At 40.4% G+C, this 23,614-nt stretch overlaps 2 protein-coding genes across 2 annotated transcripts; one reads left to right on the top strand and one right to left on the bottom strand.

Moving 5' to 3' along the window:
• Nucleotides 1-3,678: 3,678 nt before the first annotated feature.
• rbfox1l (RNA binding fox-1 homolog 1, like) lies at nt 3,679-20,109 on the bottom strand. Its single transcript, XM_033640633.2, has 12 exons — nt 19,667-20,109; nt 13,284-13,520; nt 8,364-8,543; nt 8,196-8,249; nt 8,009-8,101; nt 7,852-7,921; nt 7,709-7,768; nt 7,485-7,620; nt 7,330-7,369; nt 7,178-7,245; nt 6,794-6,875; nt 3,679-6,690 (listed from the first exon to the last, which is right to left on the bottom strand). Exons 1-12 carry the CDS (start codon nt 19,751-19,753, stop codon nt 6,646-6,648), a joined length of 1,152 nt encoding a protein of 383 aa, XP_033496524.1. The 5' UTR covers nt 19,754-20,109; the 3' UTR covers nt 3,679-6,645.
• Nucleotides 20,110-20,539: 430 nt separating this feature from the next.
• On the top strand, nt 20,540-23,447 carry rps9 (ribosomal protein S9). Its single transcript, XM_033639862.2, has 5 exons — nt 20,540-20,625; nt 21,910-22,022; nt 22,132-22,254; nt 22,436-22,622; nt 23,186-23,447. The coding sequence occupies exons 2-5, from the start codon at nt 21,926-21,928 to the stop codon at nt 23,361-23,363; spliced, it is 585 nt and encodes a 194-aa protein (XP_033495753.2). The 5' UTR covers nt 20,540-20,625; nt 21,910-21,925; the 3' UTR covers nt 23,364-23,447.
• Nucleotides 23,448-23,614: the final 167 nt, after the last annotated feature.

Here is a 23,614-nt window from a genome sequence, read left to right as displayed (position 1 = left end):
GCTGAAGGTCTATCTGCAATGCCTCCTCCCTATCGACAGATCTGACGTGATAAACTGCCATTTTGTAAATATTGTGTGTAAATATATATTTTTGAAAAAAAATCTAATAAACATCAATTATAAAGAGCAACTAGTGTTTTTATGTGATTTATTGTGGCAGAACTGATGCATAGGTTTATGAAAATGGATGAAACAAAAGTTCGAAACAATACAGCTCAGACGGATATTTTGCATGGACAGTTTATTTTGAAGAGTCAACCGTGACACTGAAAAGACTTGAAATAAGATGAGTTTTGTTACTTGACACATTGAAGATGTTGCCTTCCATGTTCACTGTAACACAGCCGTGTTTGACTTTTTAATTTTGGCCAGCACCGCTGAGGTAATCGATCTGAGTTGAAATAAAGTAGTTGGAAAAGGAAAGCGTTTCATGAAAAGGAAAGACATTTAGAAAAGTTTAAATTGCAGGGAAAGAAATACATCAGTAAGTGAAGATAAGTGTAGAGGAAATGAACATGCGATTAATTTAAGAGAAGGAAAGAACAGCAGAATATTGAGCTCATGCAATTAAGTTTAAAGGAAAAAATAATAGGAAATGATACAGTGGGGAAAATAGTTGAAAGATAGGAAGCTTTATACAGAAGGAAATAAAAATCAAAGGCATTTCTGCATTTACTACTCAAGAAAACCAGACTATAGGTGCCTGAAAATACAATGAAGTATTTTTCACTTGGTCTACCTTTAGACTTTATTCATTCAGCACAATATAATATCAGTACTTTCACATTAAATCTAATTACATGATTGTGGTCAGACGTTTTGCAAAAGACCAGGAGTTAGAGTCTAAAATAAACTCATGAAACACACGTTTGAAAGCAAGAGAAAAAAGATATATGAAGAGCAATAATCTGAGGAGAAAGGAGCAAAAGTAGAGCTGCAAAACTGTAGCTCAGAAATATATAAATAAACTACGAGACTAAGATGACAGAACTAAGCACTAACAGGCAAAGAGTGGAAAGCTAATTTAATGACAGGAAAAATAAAGCTAAGGAGCAGAGAGAGGAAATGAGAGGAATTATGTATGAAGCAAACAGAAAGATAGAAGCAAAGGTCAGGTCACTCAGAGAGAAAAGATTAAAAACTATATAAAGTATTATACAATAGCTACTACTACTGAAAAGAAGAATGAAACTAGTGAATTTAGATAAGAAAAAGCAGAAAATAGATAAAATAGAAGAAAGACTGAGGCTATGAGTCATGCACATGTATATATATATATATATATATATATATATATATAGATATAGATATATATATGTTCAGTGGTGCAGAGAAGCATGAAAGAAAAGAGGAATAAAAGCTAAACTAGAGAGGAAGGAAATGAGGTGACAAGGTAGTAAGGATTGAAATTAGAAAAAAATACAGAAGGAAAGAGGCTGCTTTGGTTTCTGTAACACCTGATGGAAATGATCCAGATGTCTCAGATCCTCAGGGAGAGGCTCATTCTGTCATCACAACTATCAGGGTTACTCCTATATTAAAGGGACAGTTCACCTAAAATCAAAAATATGCATATTTCCTTTTATCTGTAGTGCTATTTATCAGTCTAGATAGTTTTGGTGTGAGTTGCAGAGTGTTGGAGATATCGGCCGTAGAGATGTCTGCCTTCTCTCGAGTATAATGGAACTACATGGCACCCCCCTCCAACAACACATGCTTGCTCAAGATAATCCACAGACCTTGTTGTGAGCAGTTTCATGTAGGAACTATTTTCTTTGTATCAAATTACATCCGCCAACTGTATCATCACACAGAAGGAAGCGTGCATCTACTCATGGATGACAAGCTCGTGCTAATGACAGTGGGAGATGTAAACATTAAGGCACCGTACACAGGCCATGTTTTTTGCGCCCTCAATTGCCTTTGTTTTCAATGTAAACGTGCAGCAGGCGTGCCCAAACGCCAAAGCATCACCAGGGTAGTGCACATGCATTCCTGAGCGCCTGTTTTCCAGGCCCAAAGGCTGCACCCTGAGATAAACTGAGTTCAACTTTTGGTATGCAGCAGCACGCACTGGATGTCATTTGACAAGGACCAACCAATCACAGCCAACAGATATCTTTCCCTTTATCTGTAAATATCAGTCTGTGGTAAATATGGAGAAGAAGTTGTTCATTTTAGTGCAGAGCTGTCAGAGCTGTCAGAGCTTTAAATCTGTCCCACGGACAACAGACCTACACACATACAGCGCCTGGAAGAAGATCAGCTCTGCACTCACGATTTCAGGTAAATAGGCTATGATATGGTGCTGGTTAAGGTTGCTGAGCAACTTCGGACTCAACCTGCCACCACGGTTTAAAAGCTGGCACAGAAAAGGCACAAGAGTAGCACCCAGCGCCTTACCTCGGGTTTTCCATGCAGTTAAAGGTGCGGCATTGTCTAATAGAGTGCCGAAGTCACACCCCTTCCGGTAGAGCTCATGGGACCTTAGATCGGAAAAAATATGAATGGCAGTGAATGGGGAGAGCAATATTATCTTTTGTTCCCATTTGAGTTGCGACATGAAATCTAAATATGTTGTTAATGAATTTAAAACACAAATTTTAAGGTCAAGAAAGTCATAATTTGTGGTAAAACTGTTGAGATATAAGCTTTTTAATTAGAAAGACTCAAGAGTATACAGGAGGAGGTCGCGTTTGTGACGTCATAGCTTTCGCTGGCTTCCTGCAGCTTGGCCTCCCCGCTGAAATTCCACTGTTTTATGATTAATCGATTTATGATTGAAGATGTCTGTGTGTTTTGTGCCAGGTTGCAGTCCTCCAAGCTGCAGGAAGCGAACGAAAGCTATGACGTAACATACGCAACCGCCTCCTGTGTAGTTTTTCTAATTACTTTTTTTTCAAAAGCTTATATCTCAACAGTTTTACCACAAAGTATGACTTTCTTGACCTTAAAATTTATGTTTTAAATTAATTAACGACATATTTGGATTTCATGTCACAACTCAAACAGGACCAAAAGATAATATTTCTCTCCTCATTCACTGCCATTCATATTTTTTCCGATCTAAGGTCCCATGAGCTTCACCGGAAGGGGCGTGACTTCGGCACTCTATGGTGTCCTCCTCGGCTGAGCTGTAATGTTAGTGAGCTCAGTGGTGCTAGTTCAGCTCGCAGTAGGTGCACACCTCTTCCTGCGTGGTAATAGAGTTGGCAGGTCTAGTACAGTAGAGAGAAAATAGTTCCCACATGAAACTGCTCACAACGAGGTCTGTGGATTATCTTGAGTAATCATCATGATTTCTGGAAAGACACATTGTTGTTGAGTTTTATAAAATGTCTTTTTTATGCCACTTTGAGCACCACAAGCCGAGTGCCATCTTATGCCATTATATTAGAGAGAAGGCAGACATCTCTACGGCCGATATCCCCAACACTCAGCAACTCACACCAACACAATCTATACTGATAAACAGCACTATAGGTAAGAGGAAAAAAATATGTCATTTTGATTTTTGGTTGAACTGTGCCTTTAAATTACAACAAACCACATGTCGAGGCTTCTTTGACATTTAAAAAAGCAGCACAGAAACAAAAACAACCCAAAGAGAAACAGTAATGCGAGAGATTAAAAAAGATTGGAAACTGTTATGAATCAATAAAGGACAGAAGAGGAAAAGAGAGAAAAACAGTTTTATTTAGAGGTAAACATCAAACACAGCAGGAAAAGAGTGCAACAAAAACAAAGAGAAGAAATGATCAATACAGGTCAAGAAGTCTTTCAGCTGTACTGAGTGAGGAAGGAGACAGAAAAAACAAGGAAGAGATGACAGCAAAGAGCGAAATAAGAAACATCAGATGAAAGTTTGAATAGAAGAGAATATGTGAACTCTTATACAGCGAGCCGTTTTATCTGCAGGTTAATGATGAAAGAAGCAGCCTCCGGCCTGACACATTCAAATTCTACTGCCTTTAATCCTCAGCTGGTGTTGTAAAGCCGGCAGCAAAAGACTGCTTCTTACTGCAACTCCCAGCTGAGCATGTGTATAGCTGTGTGAATGTAAAACAGGGGTTTAAAGCAGCTTTAGAAAAATAAAACTTCCCTGGGTGAGTGCGAGGAGAAGGCTCATCAGTAGTGAGGTACTGAGCCTCAGAAACAGAAACTAACAGAAGTGAAGTGAGGAGTGAGGAGGTAAGAAAAAGCTCTGCAGAACCAACGATCTCAAACACAGAAGAGGAAACAGGATTAATACTGACAGCTGTAGTATAAGCTACAAATGTATGAGAGGTAGATTGTTAGAAAGGCAAAACAACAACACAATGAAATTCCAACTACATCCAGACAAACATTAGTTCTGCTGTTTGTACTAATGATCGCAGTGTCACAGCTGTCTCTCCGTCAACCAGGTAACTGAACAACAGGGCCGTACCAAGTGTCTTAGTTTTACTCTCAAAGCTTCTATTAGGGTTTTTAATGAGCTTCAAAATGTCTGTCATCATATTTTATGATGTCATCGCCCCAAAAACTAATTTAAAAAATCCTCAAACAAAATCCTCAGCTTAGGTAAAGAGATTAATCTGATTAAATAAATTAGTTGCTGTTACGTTGCTGGTTGACCTCCCTGTTATACCGATTCGTGCTTCCTTTTAGGTGAGAAAACTGTTTGTTGACTACAGTGAAAATGCTGTTTTTGAAAGGCTTTACGCTACCAAATGTGTGCTGAAGGAGAATATTTTGTTAGATAAAAGTTTGCTGTGAATTTTGGAGGCTATTACATCTGTCATTTTTCAGTATTTTTTAGACTTTTGGACTTTACATTGCTCTGGAGTTACTATAAATGTTTGGATTACACGAGTCAGAAACAATGCTACACAGCAGAGGTGGGACCAAGTCATTGTTTTGCAAGTCCCAGGTAAGTCTCAGGTCTTTGCACTCAAGTCCTGAGTCAAGTCCCAAGTCCTAAACTTCCTAAACAAGTCATATAAGGCACTTTTTTCACCATATGTGATGCCATTTTACCAACAGAGTAATAACGTTAGCTAAGCATTAGCTAGCTAGCTAGGTTAGTATTTCAGTTTCAGGTGATGAATGAAGCTGGAAGTTGTTCATTCCCATCTGTAATTTTTGACCTATACGTTTGGCATACTGCAATTTGTTTTTTGTTGACCACTGTGTAGTTTTTTTGTACGAGAATTAAATTATATTTGGTACCATTTCTTCAACTGGTGCTCCGTGACATAAGGTCTTCTTCACGGTTCTCTCCTACAACTTGACTGTATGCTGTATACTTGACAGGTTCAGACAAAGTGGATTTGGTGAATCAAGTGTCGACTTGCTGAATAAATCGAGTTAATGTTGAATCAGGAAATGAAGGGAGGTGAGTTAATTCATGGCGCACTTTTTAAATAGCACATTTTTTTCATCTTTGGGTTCGGTGGAAGGTATCAAGTATTTTCAAGTCAAAAGGTGAAAATCCAAGTACAGTTACGAGTCATTAGTGTTAAAGTCCCACAGTCCAAAGACATGCAGGTTAACTGGTGACTCTAAATTGGCTGTAGGTGTGAATGTGAGTGTGAATGGTTGTCTGTCTCCATGTGTCAGCCCTGTGATAGTCTGGTGACCTGTCCAGGGTGTACCCTGCCTCTTGGCCCAATGTTAGCTGGGATAGGCTCCAGCCTCCGCAACCCCCAACACGATAAGTAGTTACAGAAAATAAATGAATATTTTTTCATCTTTGGGCTTGGTGAAAGGTATCAAGTACTTTCAACTCAAAAGGCAAAACTCCAAGTGGGAAGTTACAAGTCATTAGTGTTAATATCAAGTCAAGTTGAAAGTCTTTTTTGGTTTTGTCCAGTTGAGTCTAAAGTCATCAAATCTGTGACTAAAGTCTGACTCGAGTCCAAGTCATGTACATGGAGTCCACACCTCTGCTACACAGCCACCACTAGATCTACAAATAGTATAACACTAATAATATCAGTGCAGCCTAGTCTTCATCTGCAGCTGTGAACAGACACGCAAAAAAAAAAAAAGCCGTCAAATGTTGGAGTCGAATGATACGCTCCAAAGCTTTGAACTATTCGGTACAGCCCCACTGAACAGTCTTGATGCGTAATCTTACTCATGTGCTCACACACACACGCACACTCTCACACACACACACACACACACACACACACACTCAAACAGAGATTTAGTAAATAACTGTCATCAAAAATAAGTCATTAAACATTGTACAAACTTCTGTCTTTGTACAGTTTGACCCGTGAAACTTCAAAAATCCCATATATTACTCAAAAAAAAAAAAATCATTCTCACAGTATATTTCACCAGCTCCTGTAGTGTTAGCCAACATCTTTAAATTCATAAAACAATACTCCTTTAAAAGTTTTAAGCAACTGTCTATATTACACAACATCCTCTCCCAGGTGCTAGGTATTCATCGGTAGGATGGACAGAAAATGGGTCCTAAACTATTTACAATTTCAGTCTGTTTAATGTCTCGAGGAGCGCTTGTGATGTAGGCAGGAAGGAAAACCACTTTTACATTTCCAAGGATCTCACAATCTGTCCTGCAGCGTCCATGGATCAGCCAATCCCAGAGTTCGTAAGAGACGTCCCCCGTCGGGCATCCTGGTGGGCAGCTCAGTACGGGGTGAAGCGGTTATATCCTCCTCTGTACAAACTGGCCTGTTGACAGAAGCAGTGTGCCAGGTGTGACCAGAGTCTGCTGTTAACCGCAGATGTAACAAGATAGCTTTCAACAGAGGGAGGGTGTTTAGACTCGACTCACCATTGTACCAACTCCATATGTCGTTGTTGGTCCGACTGAGTGGTGGTAGGGATCCGCAGCTGTGGCGTAGACCCGTCCGTATCTGGTCAAAGACATCAGGAGCAGGTGTAAATGTCATCTGCAGCAGCTGGGATTTTAGAAACCCTAACCCTACCTGCTATTTAACCTTCTTCTTTTTTAATAATTCAGCAGTTCAATCATATTTTTGTATGTTTTCTCCTCATAATAGACTTCTTCTTTAAATTGTGCCTGAAATTGTTTAAAATTAAAGAAATTTAGTCTAAAAAAAGCCTTCTTATCCCCTGAAACTGTCACTCCAGCAGTAAAAGCTGATACGTAATCTTGCTGTGACAAACATGTGCAGCCTGTGTGTGGTGTTTATACCCGTCACTGTAGGTTGCTGTGGCAGCAGACGCTGACTGAGCCACTCTGTAAGCTGCAGGATAGCCACTCTGCACAGAAAAAATAAACAACATGAATACAGATACAGTACTTTAAAATTAATTTAATGTGTGTCAAAGTGTGCAACTACTTACATAGACTTCTGCTCCATACAGTCCATCCTGATATACCACCCTGATAAAAGTGAATAACAACAATATGATTGATATGAATAACTGATTAACTGATTACTTGTTGAAGCTCTAAATACCTTCAGATCATGCACTTGTACTCAGACACAGAGTCTTACCCGGGGTAGGTGGGGACAGCAGCAGGTGTGGCTGCAGCAGAGCGAATCGTGTTGTAAACGGCTCGGCCTCGACCACGCAGCGCAGAGCCCCGGTAGGCCAAGGTGGGAGTTGCTACGGGATACGGGAAGCTGGCAACTAAAGAAAAACACAATCGTAGAAAAAGTGAATTGCAAGTTGGTGATCTTCTAACAGTAATAAGTCAGTGTTAGTGAGAGGAACTTACCTGTGTAGAGTTCAGGTGCGTACATCGCCCCCATGACGGGGTTGATCTTCCATCCAGAAGCTTCACAGAAAAAAGAGTGAGAATAAGTTTCACAGAAGCCTCCCAGAATCCTTCAGTTCAATGAGCAAAGATCAATGTATTACTTGAAATTTCGCCATTCACAAGAGGCGTCTGAGGCTTCTTGGTAACGACTCTTGCGGTAGCATTATTAACCTGGGGGGACATGGAACAGGATAAAGATGATGACAAAGGATAATATTAACGTAGAAACCAACAAAAAAAGTATAAACTCTTCCGCACCTCGATCTTTCTCCCCTCCACAATCGTCCCATTTAGCTTTTCTCTTGCTCTGTCAGCCTCAGCTGCACTCTCAAAGGTAACAAACCCAAAGCCCTGCAAGGTCACACGATCATATTGTTTGTTTATATTATGTTTTTGTTTGTTAAAATTTCAGTTTTAGCTTTGATAGTATGTCTGTGATGCTCACCTTAGACCCCCTCTCATTGAAGATAATTTCCACATCAAGGATCTTCCCAAATTGCTGAAAATGTCCAAATAAGTATTTCATGTGAATATAATAGAAGAGATAAAGATCATTTTATTTTGTTTACCAATATAAACAACAATTTTATGTTTGATATTGAGAAATTCATACCCCAAACATCTGGCGCAGGTCTGGGTCTCTGAAGCGAAACGGGATGTTGGAGACATGGAGGCGTTTCGGTTGGGCCTTACCTGACCCCTCCTCGTCACTTCCACTTCCTGCTCCACCCCCCGATGACACGGACACGCTCAAAGACTGGGGGTCAGAGGTCACAGGGGCCAACACATCCTCCTGACAGTGAGAAAGTATGAAAACACGAAGAAGAGGAGGAGGAGGAGGAGGAGAGGAAGCAAGCATGTGGATAGGAAATTAACGGACGAGAAGGAAGAGGACGTGAGAGAACAAACAGAAACAGAAAGATGGAAAAAGAAAGAGTATGAATGAGATGAGAGTGGGTGTGAAGACAAAACAGGGAGAGGGCATCAGTAGAAAAGCAAAGAAAGAAAGTCAATTCAGAGAACAAATTCGGCAACATTTCTCAGAGAACTCTGAGTCGTGTAAGCATCTCATGGCATTAGGCAAAGATCATTTTCATAAAGTGATTCAAACCAAAGTTCAAAGAGCATTCAGCAACCAGTGATCCCTCTCAGGCAAACGTGAGGAGGCATGAAAAGGGCTCCATTTTAGTGAGGTGTCTCTGAACACATGCCTGTAGAAGGGTATAAAGACTAATGCACTGTACAGTAACAATAAAGATTATATATCTGACACTAAAACTACGTATGCTCACCCAAGCTGTGGCAAAGAGAGTTAAAGGAGCAGTGTGTAGGATTTAGTGGCATCTAGTAGTCTAACTTTTCCTGGTTAGGATTCTTTGAGTGTCACCGTTAGGAAGTTTTTACCGGGAGCTGAATTATCCGCAGAGGACTCCTCTTCTCCAAAACAAATGGACGAGGTAATTAAAACCGGTAAAAATACTGAATAAAGCAGTCTCATGTTACAAATCAGTGTTTCTCTAACGCTGTTCGGCACATCATAAACAGGCCACTAGCCAAGCACCTGCTAATGTTCGCTCCAGACCTTCAGGAGGTTCTGTCTCACACAGGATCCACCCTCTACTGGACTCTATGGGTAATACTCTCTGCCAATAATGAGCATGCATTCACCCACTGAAATTTGCTTAAACTAATCAGAACATGCCAACCCAAATACATGCGGACACCACAGTATATAAGGGAGTACCATGACACTATCCAACATTCTTTCTTCTACAGAGACAACAACGATTGCTCACTGTCTTCAACCCCTGCAAGGCTAGGCCATGGCTCCACCCAGTGTGGCTGCCCACTGCCTTGGTTGGCTTGGGCCCCCTGCTTCTCCACTATGGTGGCCAAGATTATAAAGACATGGGTGTACTATGGCGACTAGCTTTTAGCTGGTCAGGATCAGTGTGGCAGGGTCAATATTATGTCACAACAGGGCGTTTCATCATTGGACTCCATCCACTGTACCCATGGAGTCCAGCTCTGCCTTTGTCAGATAGAATGATGGTTACAGTATGGTAACCTTAGTTCTATTGGCACAAATGGAGCCCTCTACAGAGGGGCCCTGTCGGTCCTATGCCGCTTGCTGAAGAGAATATATGATGACAGACAGTGTTGTGGTGCTGCCTTACGTACCGTGGGCTCTGCTCATATTTGAGAAGCCACGTCCTGATTGGCTGTCTACAGTTGAGCAAATTTCAGTGGGCAAATGCGTGCTTGTGATTAGAAGAGAGTATTACCCATAGAGTCCAGAAGAGGGCGCCGCTTGTGTTAATAGAACTCGGGTTACAATATCGTAACCTCGCAGTGATTCAGACCAGTAAAATCACTGAATAAAGCTGTTGTCTCTTAAAACAATTGCGTTTTTTTGATGCTGAGTGTTGCGAATCGGCTGCTAACTACCATGGCAGATGTGAAAACATAAAAACGAAATGCGAATGGGCCTATCTAGAGCCAGTGTTTTGTTTATCCGTTCTGGGCTAACGTAGAAACATGACGCTGCAACATAGTGCTCCCTATGTAGATATACACAACTCATTCTAAAGTAACAAAAACACAATCATTTTTAGTTTCAGGTGATTATACACTAAAGAAAACATACTTTTTTTTATTAGACTCCATTTCTACCAATATATCCTCCTAAATCCTACACACGGGACCTTAACATAAAGTTCAGGCGCCACCGAAAAGCAAAAACGACTGTTACTTATTCTCATGTTATCTAAGCATTTGTAAGAATCTGTAAAATATAAATAAAACTATGGTAATATTTAACTAGTTACAATCGCCCCATGCACAAAACTTCAAGGACTAATGTGCCAAAACCAAAACATTCACTAACCCACAATGCACCACGATGCTAGTGTGTGCACGTATATGTGTGTGTGTGTATGTGTTGGTCAACCAGCATCATCAACCATTGCAAAAAAAGAATTGTTAAATATATGTTTTTAAGATAAATAAGTCCAAACAAGAAAATAAGAGTGAAAGGGTCTGCAAGAACAGAAACTAAACACGGTAAGCTTCAGCAGTAAGAGCAAGAAAGAAGAAGACATTAAAAAGCAAAAGAAAAAGTTCTGGAAATGTACTGATATATGAAAAAATCTTTATGCAGACTTGAATATTAGCTTTGTAATAGAGGCAGATAGTGGAGAAGGCCTCAGTGCAGCAGTGAAAGATAAAATTAAATTAAACTAAACAAGGCAAAGAAGGTGCGCAAAAAGCTTTAAAAGGAAGAGGGTGATGTGAAAGGCACAGAGATCAAAACTGAACGTTCCACAAGGGTCAGTCTGGGGTCACGGTGCTGCTTTTCTGCCAAGGGTTAAAGGTCATTTGTCAAGGGGCATAATTAATAAATAGGGGATACACAGAAAAAGAAACAGAGACACATTCACACAGGGCAGCATTTTACACACATAAACACACACAGGCCAGTGGATTACACTACACTGGTTTACCACGGCTAACTACTGCAGACTACCACATCCACCCACACACACCACAGTGAAGAGGGGAGACAGGGAGAGAGGGTTGAGTTGGGTGGTGGTGTCATGTCACGATGCAGAACTGTGTTTCTGGACCTGAGCGATATTTCAGAAGGGGAAAGGGGGGTCATCTGGCCAGCCTCCCCCTTTGACCCCCTCCCTCCGTGGCGACGTCTCAACTTTCCCCCGAAAATCAGCACGGACCCGAGTATGTCAGGGGCTCTAGTAATAAAATATATAGATGGGGCCACAAAACACCATTTATGAGAGGAGGAAGAGAGATGTGCTGCGGCAGGACACACAGCGGACCTGCCACACAGATCAGACTAAACACCTCTGTCCTGATCACAGTGGATGTTTTCATGCCTGAAGGAGATTTCATTAGTGTGTGCCATACTGATTAATGTATAAAAGGAGCCCTAAAAACCCTATTAACCTCATAAAAGGGAAAAATCTGCCAGTAGAGTATTTCAACCGGTTTCCAACTAAAATCACATTTGTGCATAGAATTATGTAGAAATTTGTGTCTGTGCTTTTTTGTTGATGATTAGCAAATATAATGCTAATATGCTAAATCTTAGTGTAACGTTAAGGTTTGATATGAGGTGGTTGGATCACTCTTAGTGAGAAGAAACAGCAGGATGGAGATAGATTTCTTTTGTGAGCAGCATTTTACTCGTCTTTATACTTAAGCAGGGGTACGTTCAATCTCAAAAAAGTGTGCGCCACACTGCTATGGTTTTAAGGTTGAACAACATGTTTCTTTGAAACTTCTTTGTGCAACAGGCTTGGAGGTGCGTTTTCTCTTGTTTGGTGGGTGTTTCAGAGGTGTTACCAGATCAGCAGTGCTCAGTATATAAATCAGATTCTGGTAGATATTTACGTATTGTACCTACGATTCATGTGTGAATGTGAGCGTGAATGGTTGTCTCTCTCTCTATGTGAGAGCCTTGTGATAGTCTGGCAACCTGTGCAGGGTGTACCCTGCCTCTCGCCCAATGTCAGCAGGGATAGGCCCTAGCACCCCCCGCGACCACCAAGGATAAGAGGTTACGGAAAATAAATGAATGAATGAGTGAATAGATGGCACTCGGTTTGTGGCTCAAAACACCAAAAAAATACATTTGAAGAACAGCAATGTCTCTTCCCAGAAATCATGACGCGTCCATGAGTAGATGCACACTTCCTCCTGCACGGTGACATGGTTGGTGGGTGTAGTTCCGTAGAAAAAAAATAGTTCCTACATGAAACTGCTCACAAAAATATGTGTTTTTGATTTGGGGTGAACTGTCCCTTTAAAAAGAAAGGATAACGCAGGTTGCTGCACTAGAATCAATGAATATTAAATTTGACTGCAGAAAATATTTATAACAAATCGATTTTTAAGGTTGAAATATTCCCACTGCACTGGCAGATGTTTTCACCTAATATACTGAAATACGATTTTAAGGACACAATTACATACAAAATGAAATGACAAGATTTATTAGCAGTGTGACAAACAAAAATATTATTCTTAAATCAATATTCAAGCAAAAAGTTTTGGTGTTGAAACAGTAAATCCTTTTACAGATCATCACTCACACATCAGTTTGAATTCTGAATTGAATGAATCACAAAGACATAACAACAAAGTGTAAGTTATGTAGGCGACATCCTCAACACTCCTAACTGTAAACTGTCAATATCATCACAAATCTTTACAGCTATGATCTCGGAAGGTGATCTGTTTTATTGCCTGCTAAATAAGACACAGGGGAGACGGAAAAGTGGGGATTTATTTTCATCAACAAATCCCCACTCAGCTGCCCCCCCTCACTGTCAGCGGTGTTCCCATACATGGACACAACAGTGGAAGGGTCTCTAAATATAGAAGGAAACTCTATCTGGCCATGTTCCCCTGATAGGACATATGGATGTACCTGAAGCAGCACGGCTTCTTGTCACATTGACTTACTGCAGATCAGATTTTATTGGGACATGAACTTCGTGTCTGTTCTTACCGTGTTGCTGGACGTCAGAGTGTCCGCCCCGTCAAGCTGAGGGCCCTGATACACTCTGAGTTGGGGATGTTCGGGGTACTCTGAACTGGGGTGTGCAGTGGTGAAGTCAAGAGGTGGCAGTCTGCCCGCAGATGTTGGCGGACCTTGACCTGGTGGTGGGTAGGAGGGAGGAGGGGCGTAGACCTGAGGCAGGGCGGGGTCGCCGCTGCCGGGGCCGGCCTCCTGATTGGGGCCTCCCTGAGGAGAAAGAGAGGGACATGTCAGCCACTGATAGCACACAGAGGTGATACTCCATTTACGGCCCATGGGCCAAATGCGGCCCTCGATAGGGTGCAGGGTGGCTCCCAACCATTTCTGACTCAGAATGAAAACAAACTGATTTACAGTGGCAATTTTTTTGTACTTTGAAAGTAAATACGGTGCCAAATTGTGTAAAAAGCATCAAAATAGAGCTTGTTAATTAAAAAAAAAAATGCTAGGGGAGGATCCCCCGAACTGAGGTCCGAGCTAAGCACCAAATGTTCTTAAATCCTAGAAAAAACCTTGCAAACACTTCACCTGTGCAGAGCTGCTGCAACTGGATTTGCCTCTTGGCAAAGCCGAGTTAGGACAGCAGATGTCAAAAAGGTTTAAAAAAGGCAATTGATTTATTATATATACTGATAAAATATTAATGATTGTTTATAAACTGGTTCTGGCTTCCTGTCTTTTTGTAAAATTGCCCCCCTGGCAAAGCAAGTTGAGTATTCTTTGGTGTAAACAAACTAACCACCATGTTGTTCCTGCTCTTCTGCTTTCACTATAATTAGTTGTTGTGAGTTTTATCATGCATAAACAAACAAATCAGATGAACACAAACCTTTAATAAATGTGAGAATGACAAAAATAAACCCAACCTCTGATTGTCTAAAATGCTTATTAAAGCGTTCAAATATTAAGATTAAAAGGATTTCTAATGGCCAGTGGTGGAAGCACATTTACTCGAGTGTCCCACTGTACTGAAGTATAATTTTTAAGGTACTTGCATTTACATATTTTCATTTACTGCTACTTTGTACTTCTACTCCACAGAGGTAGTTTTTACTCCACTAGATTTATTTGACAAGTTACTGGTTACTGAGCAGATTCAGATTCAGAACAAAAAATAAAAAATATAATCAAAGAATAATACTTGTATCTATTTATCTTAAGTGATTCCCAGGAGTAAAATTCATAAGCGACCCGGCATTGTGCAAAGTAAATAAAATTCATTCCACCTTTACCACCTGCATCACTGAAGTCATAAACACATTAATGTATTAATAGTTATAAACCCATAATATAATACATATTGTCCTGAGATGGCCCATTTGGCATATTGAGAGCTTTTACTTTTGGCACTTAAAGAATATATTGATAATACTTTTACATAGGTGAAAAATATATATGAATAAGTCCTCCCTGGCTGCTTACAGCTAGAGCTGTTAATCAATGAGACAATCAACAAAAAATGAATGAGCAACACTTTTTTTTAAATAAATAATTAATATTTTGTCATTTGTCAAGCAAAAATGACAAATATTTCCTGCATTTCTCTGTTTTATATCAAAGTAAAATCAACTTTTTTGTTTTAGACTGTTGGACAAAAGAACCCAAAAAGTTTTGCAAAAAAGTTTTGCACTATTTTCTGATATTGTATAGATAATCAACCAGTTCACTGAAATACTAACAGGTCAATCAATAGACACAATACAGTTTTGAGAGACTAAAACCACGACTGAGACACATCAAAAGTCAGTAAAGCCTAATTTTAGGCAAATCACACTTAAAAAATCACATATTAATACTGAAGCTGTAACATGTACATTCTAGCATGCATGAACAGAACAACAACAACCATCCCATACAGCCTTAACACAAGTGAATTATCCAAGTTAGAAGCTAAAAGCATCGTCTTACCCCTTTACTGCATTCCTCGATTTCTGATGCATTGTCCAACAACTGCAGCATGTTTTAATGCCAGCTGACCACCCGCCTACCGCACCATAAGTCCTACTGATCCACCAATCACATCAAATGATCGCCAGAGCAAAAGGGACCAAGCCACACCAGCTGTGGTCATCTGTTAACTGTCAATTACCTCACCACCCCCACCCATTCACCCACCCACACTGCCTTCACTTTAAACACTTGCAAACACATGCAGACTGCAGACAAGATGCTACCGTTGCATGTCAGTATGTCATGCTAAAGGTCGGCTCTAAGAATACCATGTTTGAGATGGCAACATGGTTTTATTACTTTTCCACCTACATTTTTTTTAATAAAACAGCGTATATCTCCACCTTCTACTGCCCTGCTGGGGAACAAAGCTCCATTATTTTCGCAGGAATATTTATGACTTCATGCTAAAATATCTAATAGCCCAATTATACGTAACTCTTGGTGCAGTAACAACGCAGATAATCCCAGGCTACTAAATGAAATGTATGATTATTTTAGGTTGTACAAACAACAGTAAAAACCCTCATAAAAACACAGCTGGTGTCAGTTAAAATCGTGTCAGTCATTTCAGTGACTAACAAATGGGGTAAACATGAAGCCACAACCAGCAGCTGGTTAGCTTAGCTTAGCATAAAGACTGGAAACAGAGGGAAACAACTGGCCTCGCCTGCAGCTTTAATAGGCTACCTTTAAAGATAAAATAAAATAACTAGATATAATATATTGATTGCTAAGCTTTAAAGTTGCTGGTTGGATGATTTTCTTACCTTTGAACACAACAAGACCAGCACTTTCCTCGTTTCCAGCCTTTATGCTAAGCTAAGCTAAGCTAACTAGCTTCTGGCTGTAGCTTCATGTTCAGTTGGCAGACATGAGAGGAATTAACTTTTCACCTTGTCAACATATTTCCCAAAAGGTCAACGTATTTGTTTAATTGAGCTTTTTTTTTTATTTGCAGTATTAATATTTTCACTTAATTAAAGGATTACATAAGTTCAGACCGCTAAACTTTCATGTTGCCTTACATGCAAAATGCCACAAGTTTGTCAGCCAGCTTTAGGATTTAGAGGGATTAAATATGATTGAAATCTCTCTCCACTGTCATTTCATAACTTCTCATATATCTCTCTATCAGCTGTTGCACTCAGGAGGTGTGAAAAATTAGAGATACGATATGAAGATGCAGATAGTACAATAAGAAGGAACTGGAGGTTGAAGGAACATTGATTGTGTGTCAAACACTTGAGCCAAGTTTACAAACTGTGTTCATGGAAGTCTCAAGATGGCAGCATTAAAGTCAGATCCGTCTTGTGTTTTCTGTTGTGAAAGTCAACTTTTCCAATCCAGCACCATATTTAAAGTACCACAGGGTAGAATGAACTAAGAGCTCACAACCTCACCAACTGCTCTGTGAGGCAGTACCGACTCACTACTAAGGCACAGCCGTCCATTAAAGAGACAGTTTAAAACAATCAAATGTACATATTTTTTCTCTTACCTGTAGTGTATTAATCAGTCCGGATTGTTTTGATGTGAGTTGCAGAGTGTTGGAGATATCTGTCACTGTAGAGATGTCTTCCTTCTCTCCAATATAATAGTACTAGATGGCACTTGGCACTCAAAGCAGTTCCTACATGAAACTGCTGACAACAAGGACTGTGGATTATTCTGAGTAATCGGGTCGTGATTTCTGGAAAGGACATTGTGCAGGAAGTGTACATCTACTCATGGATGAGAGGCTCATACTCATGACAGTGCAAGATGTAAACATTGATGGCGTCCTCCTCAGCTGGGCTGTAACGTTAACTAGCTCAGTGGTGCTAGGTGAGCTAGCAGTAGATGCACGCTTCCTTCTGCGCAGTGATACGGTTGGAGGGTGTAGAAAGAAAATAGTTCCTACATAAAACTGCTCACAAAAAGGTCTGTGGATTATCTTGAGTAACCGGGTCATGATTTCTGGAAAGAGACATTGCTGTTGAGTTTTTAAAATATATATTTTTTTTGGCACTTTGAGCACCACAAGCCAAGTGGCATCTAGTTCCATTATATTGGAGAGAGGGCAGACATCTCTACGGCCGATATCTCCAGCACTCTGCAACTCGTACCAAAATAACCTAGACTGATGAATACCACTACAAGTGAGAGGAAAAATATGTATTTTTGATCAAGATGCCATCTTGATAAAGTGTGTGAGCATGCTAACATTTGCTAATTAGCATGAACCAACTGACTGGCATTGCCATCTCTTGAGTCATGATGCTAGTGAGAATAAAACAAAGATGGACTAAAAGGTTTTTGGCTTGTGATACAAAACATATTGGAAATGTAATTAATTCAACGTCACTATGTTTTTTTTAGAGGGGCCTACCCTACAGGCATGTTTGTTGTTGTCATCCTCTCTAATTTTGGAAGGTAGGCTGTAGTGTAATGATGCACTCTCAGGGTTGTGCTAGTTACAGTATCGTGCTGGAACACGTTTCCACACTTGTCAACACGAACTCTTGTCTGTATTGTGTCTCATTTATCTCAAGAAACAACCAGTGTGTGCCTGCCTGGACCCTCCACACAGACATAAAAGTGACCGCAGAATGAAGATAAGACAATCTGTTAGATACCTCTACCAGTCTTTGTATTCCCACAGACTGTAACGACCAGCCACCATGCCTGATTTACTATCACAGTGTCAGCAGACATTCAGACACCGTGTCCCCCCTGTCCTCCTTGCAGGCTTTTTTTGAGTTCCATTTGTTCCCTCTTTCTCTCGCTTCCCTCCTCAGCTGTCAGTTTGTGGTCAGAGGTCAACGGCTCTGAGCCAGGTGCCTGCTGGGACAGCTGCTACAGGATTTACACACAGACGACACCAAACTGCAGATGTGGCCTTTTAGTGCTGGCCAAGATCCAAATGTTAGCAAACACGAAGCTTATTGAATTAAGCTAAATATCCCTTTTCCCACCCATTCATTCTCTACATCCTGTTCTCTCCTCTTTAGTTTTTTAATGTAAGATATGTTTGGCTTTTATCAGATCGTTCATAATGAAGAGAAACAGTAAAGTCGGAGGTGAAACAGAAGGCAGACAGGGACATGTGACAAAGGTTCTTGACCAAATTTCAAACCTACATTCTTCAAACAGATGCTGCACTTTAATCATGCAGACATTTCTGCAGAAAATTACTGAAGGACTGCTCAGTGCTTGGAAATTTACCATTGTAAACTAAAAAGTTCAGGATGTTTTGGAGAAGTATCGAATTTCTCAGCCCTCAAAAGTCTCCTTTTGGTTCCAGTCACCTTTAAACAATACCTCTTTCTTCACCTGTTTTCTCAAAGCACAGCTCTAAATGTTATTTATTTATATTTAAACGCACAACAGGCGGGATTCACACTTATTTTAAGTAGCGTTAAGTGCCAAAAACAAGATAGGTGACAGAATCTCCTCCTGTGATTAAGGAGAGGACGGCTAAAAATACAGCTGGTGTGAAGCTCAGAGACAAGGTAGAGAGATACCAGATGCATTGTGGCATTAAGGGTATGTCAGGGACACTTAGAGACACATGTAGACACACACACACACACACACACACACACACTTGCACAGCCTGTTGGAACCACTGAGACCAGTGGACTAAAGATAACCCCTAATGTGTCCTTACTGTTAAGTGAATAAGATCTTTCGCAATCAGTGTGCTTTGCCCAGCTCCCATCAGGGCTTCTTGATTTGTCATTCCTCTCATCCAGTCCCCATTAAGCAATGCAACACTAAACTAAATTAGATACGTGACTCATTTACACAAAGACATCAGGGCCCTTTGGTTTCTTTTGGTAAATTAAATGTTTTCTTCCTCACTAGGAGTTTATTTGCTGCACTGATATTCATTTCTAATACACAAAACTCATCTAGAAATGAGAGGATTATGCGATCATTAGGGAATAAAATTGAACATTTTAGCTCTTTGATGATCAATTAATTGTTTAAGTCATTTTTTAAACAAAAGATGCTAAAGATTAATTTGTTCCAGCTTCTTAAATGTGAACATTTGTTTATTTTGATAATTCCCTAGCCTTCTGTGACAGTACATATGATTAATTTGGTGTTTTGAAATTGGGGTCACATGTCAACTTGTGGTCCAAGAATGTGTGATGGGCATTTCTGATAATATAATGACATTTCAACAAGAAAATAATCAGCAAATTAATTGGTAGTGAAGCTAATTGTTGTAGGCAGCCCTAAACTCACTTAACTGGATTTTATTCCAATAATTTTTCATATAAAAACACATCCATACTATTATTTCCAACTCTTAAAATCTGAGTCACCTTATAAAGACTCAACAGACTGGATATTTTACGATGCATGCTTGTGAGGAAACACATTTATGTACGAGCAAATGAAGGAGAGTTTACCTGAACTATGCTGGGGTAGCATGTGGTTGTCTGTGGGTAGACAGGGAGTCCATAAGGCTGGAGAATCACAGTGGGTGAGGAGAGCATAGCCCAAAAAACACACACAAGAAGACAGGGAACGGTGGAAGATGGGAGGAAAAGGAGAAGGAGAGCAGGGGAAAAGGAGAGAGTTGATATGCACACAGGAGAGCAGGCGATCAGGCTGGAGAAAAAAGAAGAAGAAGAAAAAAATCCCAACAGGAGAACAGATCCAAGAGGGTGAGGCGTGGGGGACGAAGGTTAAGACTCTATTTAACCTCAGAGATGAGTCAAAGAGGAAAACACAGGGAAAGTCCACAAAACAACCGAAGTCCTGTCCAGAAAAGACAGGATATAGAGCAGTGAAAGAGAAAGCAAGTGGGCTTCTGTGTGTCCATCAGTTGATCATGGAGCCTGACAGACAGAAACACATGCTCTGGGTCCCATTTCAGAGTTATATAAATAGTCACCCATGTCCTTCTCTCGCAGTTTACCACCTTACCACCCTCACTCTTACACATGTTGTCAAGCAAGATTTCTCACCACTATACTTGTTACACACTTGTAAAATAACGGGTTCAGAGTGAGAGAAACCCCTAAATCCAAATTAGGCTGTTTGTTTTATTGTGTATCCTAAAGTTATATATTCAACCAGCTGAAAGTCCGATAATGTTTCAGCTGTGTGACTTCATGACTCATATTTATGATACACACATATCTGCGGGCATGTAGGAACACTGATATGTATATTTTCAGCTCGTACCGTCCGTGTATTCAGACGTTTTTTCCTGTTTTACCAAAAGAGTGCGACACTATCAACATTAACATTTCCGTTGGAGCGCAGAGGGGCATGATGGGATATGTAGTGCGTCCGTCAGCACTATAAATCTATGTGAACTTCCTTTAACGTCCTCTTTACTGCGCTAGCCTGAGCGAGACAGGTACGAACCATAGCAGCACTGCTACATTTCAACACAAACTCACTACATTAGGGCCTTTAAACTTCCAAAAAGACAGAGACAGTGAACGCAAACATAGTTTTATAGGCAATGTGTTTCTTGAATGTCCATTTAATGAATTTGTAACAAACCGTTGAAGTGAAAAGCTAATTCGGCTAAGCTAACGCTAGCTTGTCACATTGAACAACGTGGTGCGGTGCAGCTGCGGCCTAGTCGTATGGCTGCTAAATAGCTGGTTTCTAACGCTTTTATAGATAATTTATTGTTGTCATAGACACATTTAGTGAACTTTTTTTGGCGTAGCAGTTTTGTAAAGTAATTGTAATCCGCAAGCTTTACCCTAATGTCTTTCCTTAACGACAGTAAAGCATGACGTTAACATTACGGTGCAACTAAGGTTTACACAGCGACTTTGACTGTACAGATTGATAAAGAATTTACATTCCTCTGGTATTGTATGTTGAATTACAAATTGCGATTTCTGCACACGTATGTAAGATGAGTCAGCAGAGAAACCGACATAATATGGAGTGAAACAGACAGTCATATCCCTCAGACTTGTTACGATAAGGATATATTGATTAACATTGAAGCAGTATGCATTATACTATTAAACAATAGTTTTGCTGCAATTTCAGTCAAGTTCTCTGCATTCAGAGGGAATTGGACAAGCTAGTAGTGATGTTTGCACATGAGTAGAGAGCTTAGACAGTATACGGTTTACTGTTAATATTGTGGCGTTATTTTGTGTGGATCAGTTTCTCATGTACAAACAACAATGCCTTTAGGTCTTTGCAGTAGATCATTAGGGTCATGTGCGTACCTAAAAGAATATTAATCAAAACTGACCAGAGACTGAAATATTTAAATGTATAAATGCAAATAAAAGATGACGGGGTAAGTTAAGGGCAAGGGCTTTTTGTAAATCATTTTCATTTATAATGCTAAAGTTATGTTGCGTTTTAATTCATGAATGTTAGGGCTTTCAAAAATATATATTTTTTTAAAAACACACTAATCCTCGGTTTGAGTCTGTACGCAATGTCCTTTTTGAGAAAACAAATGATCAGTAATTTCTGTACCATCACAAAGTGCAAAATTATTTTTTAATCCCAAATAGCTGTACCAATTGACTGGATGTATATACTCAAATTTATGATTCTAAAATGTTTTTTCCTGAATACTTAATGTTATCAACCAGTTGTAAAAATAACTTTTTTATTCATCTGTACTGACTAACCTAATGTCTGATATCTGACGTTGCAGGCACTCATAAGCCGCCATGCCCGTTGCCAGGAGTTGGGTTTGTCGCAAGACATATGTCACCCCCCGCCGTCCCTTCGAGAAGTCCCGTCTCGACCAGGAGTTGAAACTCATTGGTAAGTTCTGATTTCATGAACGCCAGCGTAGTTATAAATTATACCCTATTTCCCTCTTTTTGAACTAGAAAGCACTGAACTTGACCTAACTGTCCCTCCTTCTTTCAAGGCGAGTATGGTCTGAGGAACAAGCGTGAGGTGTGGAGGGTCAAGTTCACCCTGGCCAAGATCCGTAAAGCTGCCAGAGAGCTGCTCACTCTTGACGAGAAGGACCCCAAGCGTCTGTTTGAAGGTATGCAAAATAAGATCAAATACAGGTTTGAGCAGTGTATTGGCCGATGATTTAACTATCAATTGTCAGACTCTTCTATGGTGTCAAGAATTCCTCGTCAATGAGGCCAATAAAGCGCTCTAAACAAATGGCTATATCCACTGTGCCTGGGATTATAAATGGCTCCTGTGTGGTTTTCCAGGTAACGCTTTGCTCAGGCGTCTGGTGAGGATTGGTGTACTGGACGAGGGTAAGATGAAGCTCGATTACATCCTGGGTCTGAAGGTTGAAGATTTCTTGGAGAGGAGGCTGCAGACACAGGTCTTCAAACTTGGACTTGCCAAGAGCATCCACCATGCCCGTGTCCTTATCCGCCAGAGGCACATTCGGTAAGCTCTAAGGCTCCTGGGGATCAAACATCAAATGATAAGGGGGTCACAAGTCTTAATGAGGGACTCATCAGAAACTCAATGCTTCCTCTTTCATCAGAGGACCATCAGCTTGTAACGCTCTCCGCTGAGATCAGTTAAACATTTCAGCAAGGTCAATTCGGTATCAAAACCGTATACCTTGTCAGTAGACATTGCCCAGAGCCAATCCTGCCACGGAGGGCTTGGACTGTGCCACTGTGGTGTTGTGGCTGTCAGGTAAGGTACGGGGGATTGCACCTCGGGCAATTATAGTATTCACTCTACACCGTGTGTGTTGTGGTGTACTTAACACTCAGGCTGATGATTTAACTCCTATATATTCAGATTCTCTGTGGTGTCAAGAATTCCTCGTCAATGAAGCCTGCAGTTAATTAATATCACTAGCCTATGCACATGAAGAAGTAATCCAGTTGGATAAAAATGGTTTGACACTTTGTCATCCAGTTAAATCTCTTTTAACTCTTCAAAATATGAAATGGACCAAATGTTTTCTAAAGTCCTACCTTGTTATGTCTTGGCAGTGTGCGCAAGCAGGTGGTGAACATCCCCTCCTTCGTGGTCCGCCTGGACAGCCAGAAACACATCGACTTCTCCCTGAGGTCACCATACGGTGGTGGACGCCCAGGCCGCGTCAAGAGAAAGAACGCCAAGAAGGGCCAGGGTGGAGCTGGAGGAGCTGACGATGAGGAGGAGGATTAAGAAGGATGTCGTCTGGAGAGTGTTGTTATGATGCTTCCTGTCCTGTAAAAAATTTCAATAAAATGTTTTGGTCTGACCAGAAAACTGAGCTGTTGGGTTTTTTCTTTTATTCCCCTAGAATATTATACTGTATATAATGTGTAATTGGCTCTCAAGTCTATGCTGTAATGACTGACTGATTATCATTATTATTCCAAGTTTGTATTGTAGTATATTTGTGGGCATGAAATGTTTTTAAAATATTTTTAATG

Source organism: Epinephelus lanceolatus, chromosome 10 (genome assembly GCF_041903045.1).
Source record: "Epinephelus lanceolatus isolate andai-2023 chromosome 10, ASM4190304v1, whole genome shotgun sequence".
Classification (NCBI taxonomy): Eukaryota; Metazoa; Chordata; class Actinopteri; order Perciformes; family Serranidae; genus Epinephelus; species Epinephelus lanceolatus.
The sequence above is the reverse complement of the archived record's forward strand: the minus strand, read 5'-3'. Positions and strand labels throughout refer to the sequence as shown.

Excerpts from the sequence above, each read along its gene's own strand:
- rbfox1l (XM_033640633.2), bottom strand. The coding sequence starts at position 19,753 with ATGCTCTCCTCACCCACTGTGATTCTCCAGCCTTATGGACTCCCTGTC. Across the intron at positions 8,544-13,283 it reads CTCTGACGTCCAGCAACACG|GAGGATGTGTTGGCCCCTGT; the intron begins GTAAGAACAGAC and ends TCTCACTGTCAG. Across the intron at positions 7,370-7,484 it reads GCTGTCCCCACCTACCCCGG|GGTGGTATATCAGGATGGAC; the intron begins GTAAGACTCTGT and ends CACTTTTATCAG.
- rps9 (XM_033639862.2), top strand. The coding sequence starts at position 21,926 with ATGCCCGTTGCCAGGAGTTGGGTTTGTCGCAAGACATATGTCACCCCC. Across the intron at positions 22,255-22,435 it reads CCCCAAGCGTCTGTTTGAAG|GTAACGCTTTGCTCAGGCGT; the intron begins GTATGCAAAATA and ends GTGGTTTTCCAG. Across the intron at positions 22,623-23,185 it reads ATCCGCCAGAGGCACATTCG|TGTGCGCAAGCAGGTGGTGA; the intron begins GTAAGCTCTAAG and ends ATGTCTTGGCAG.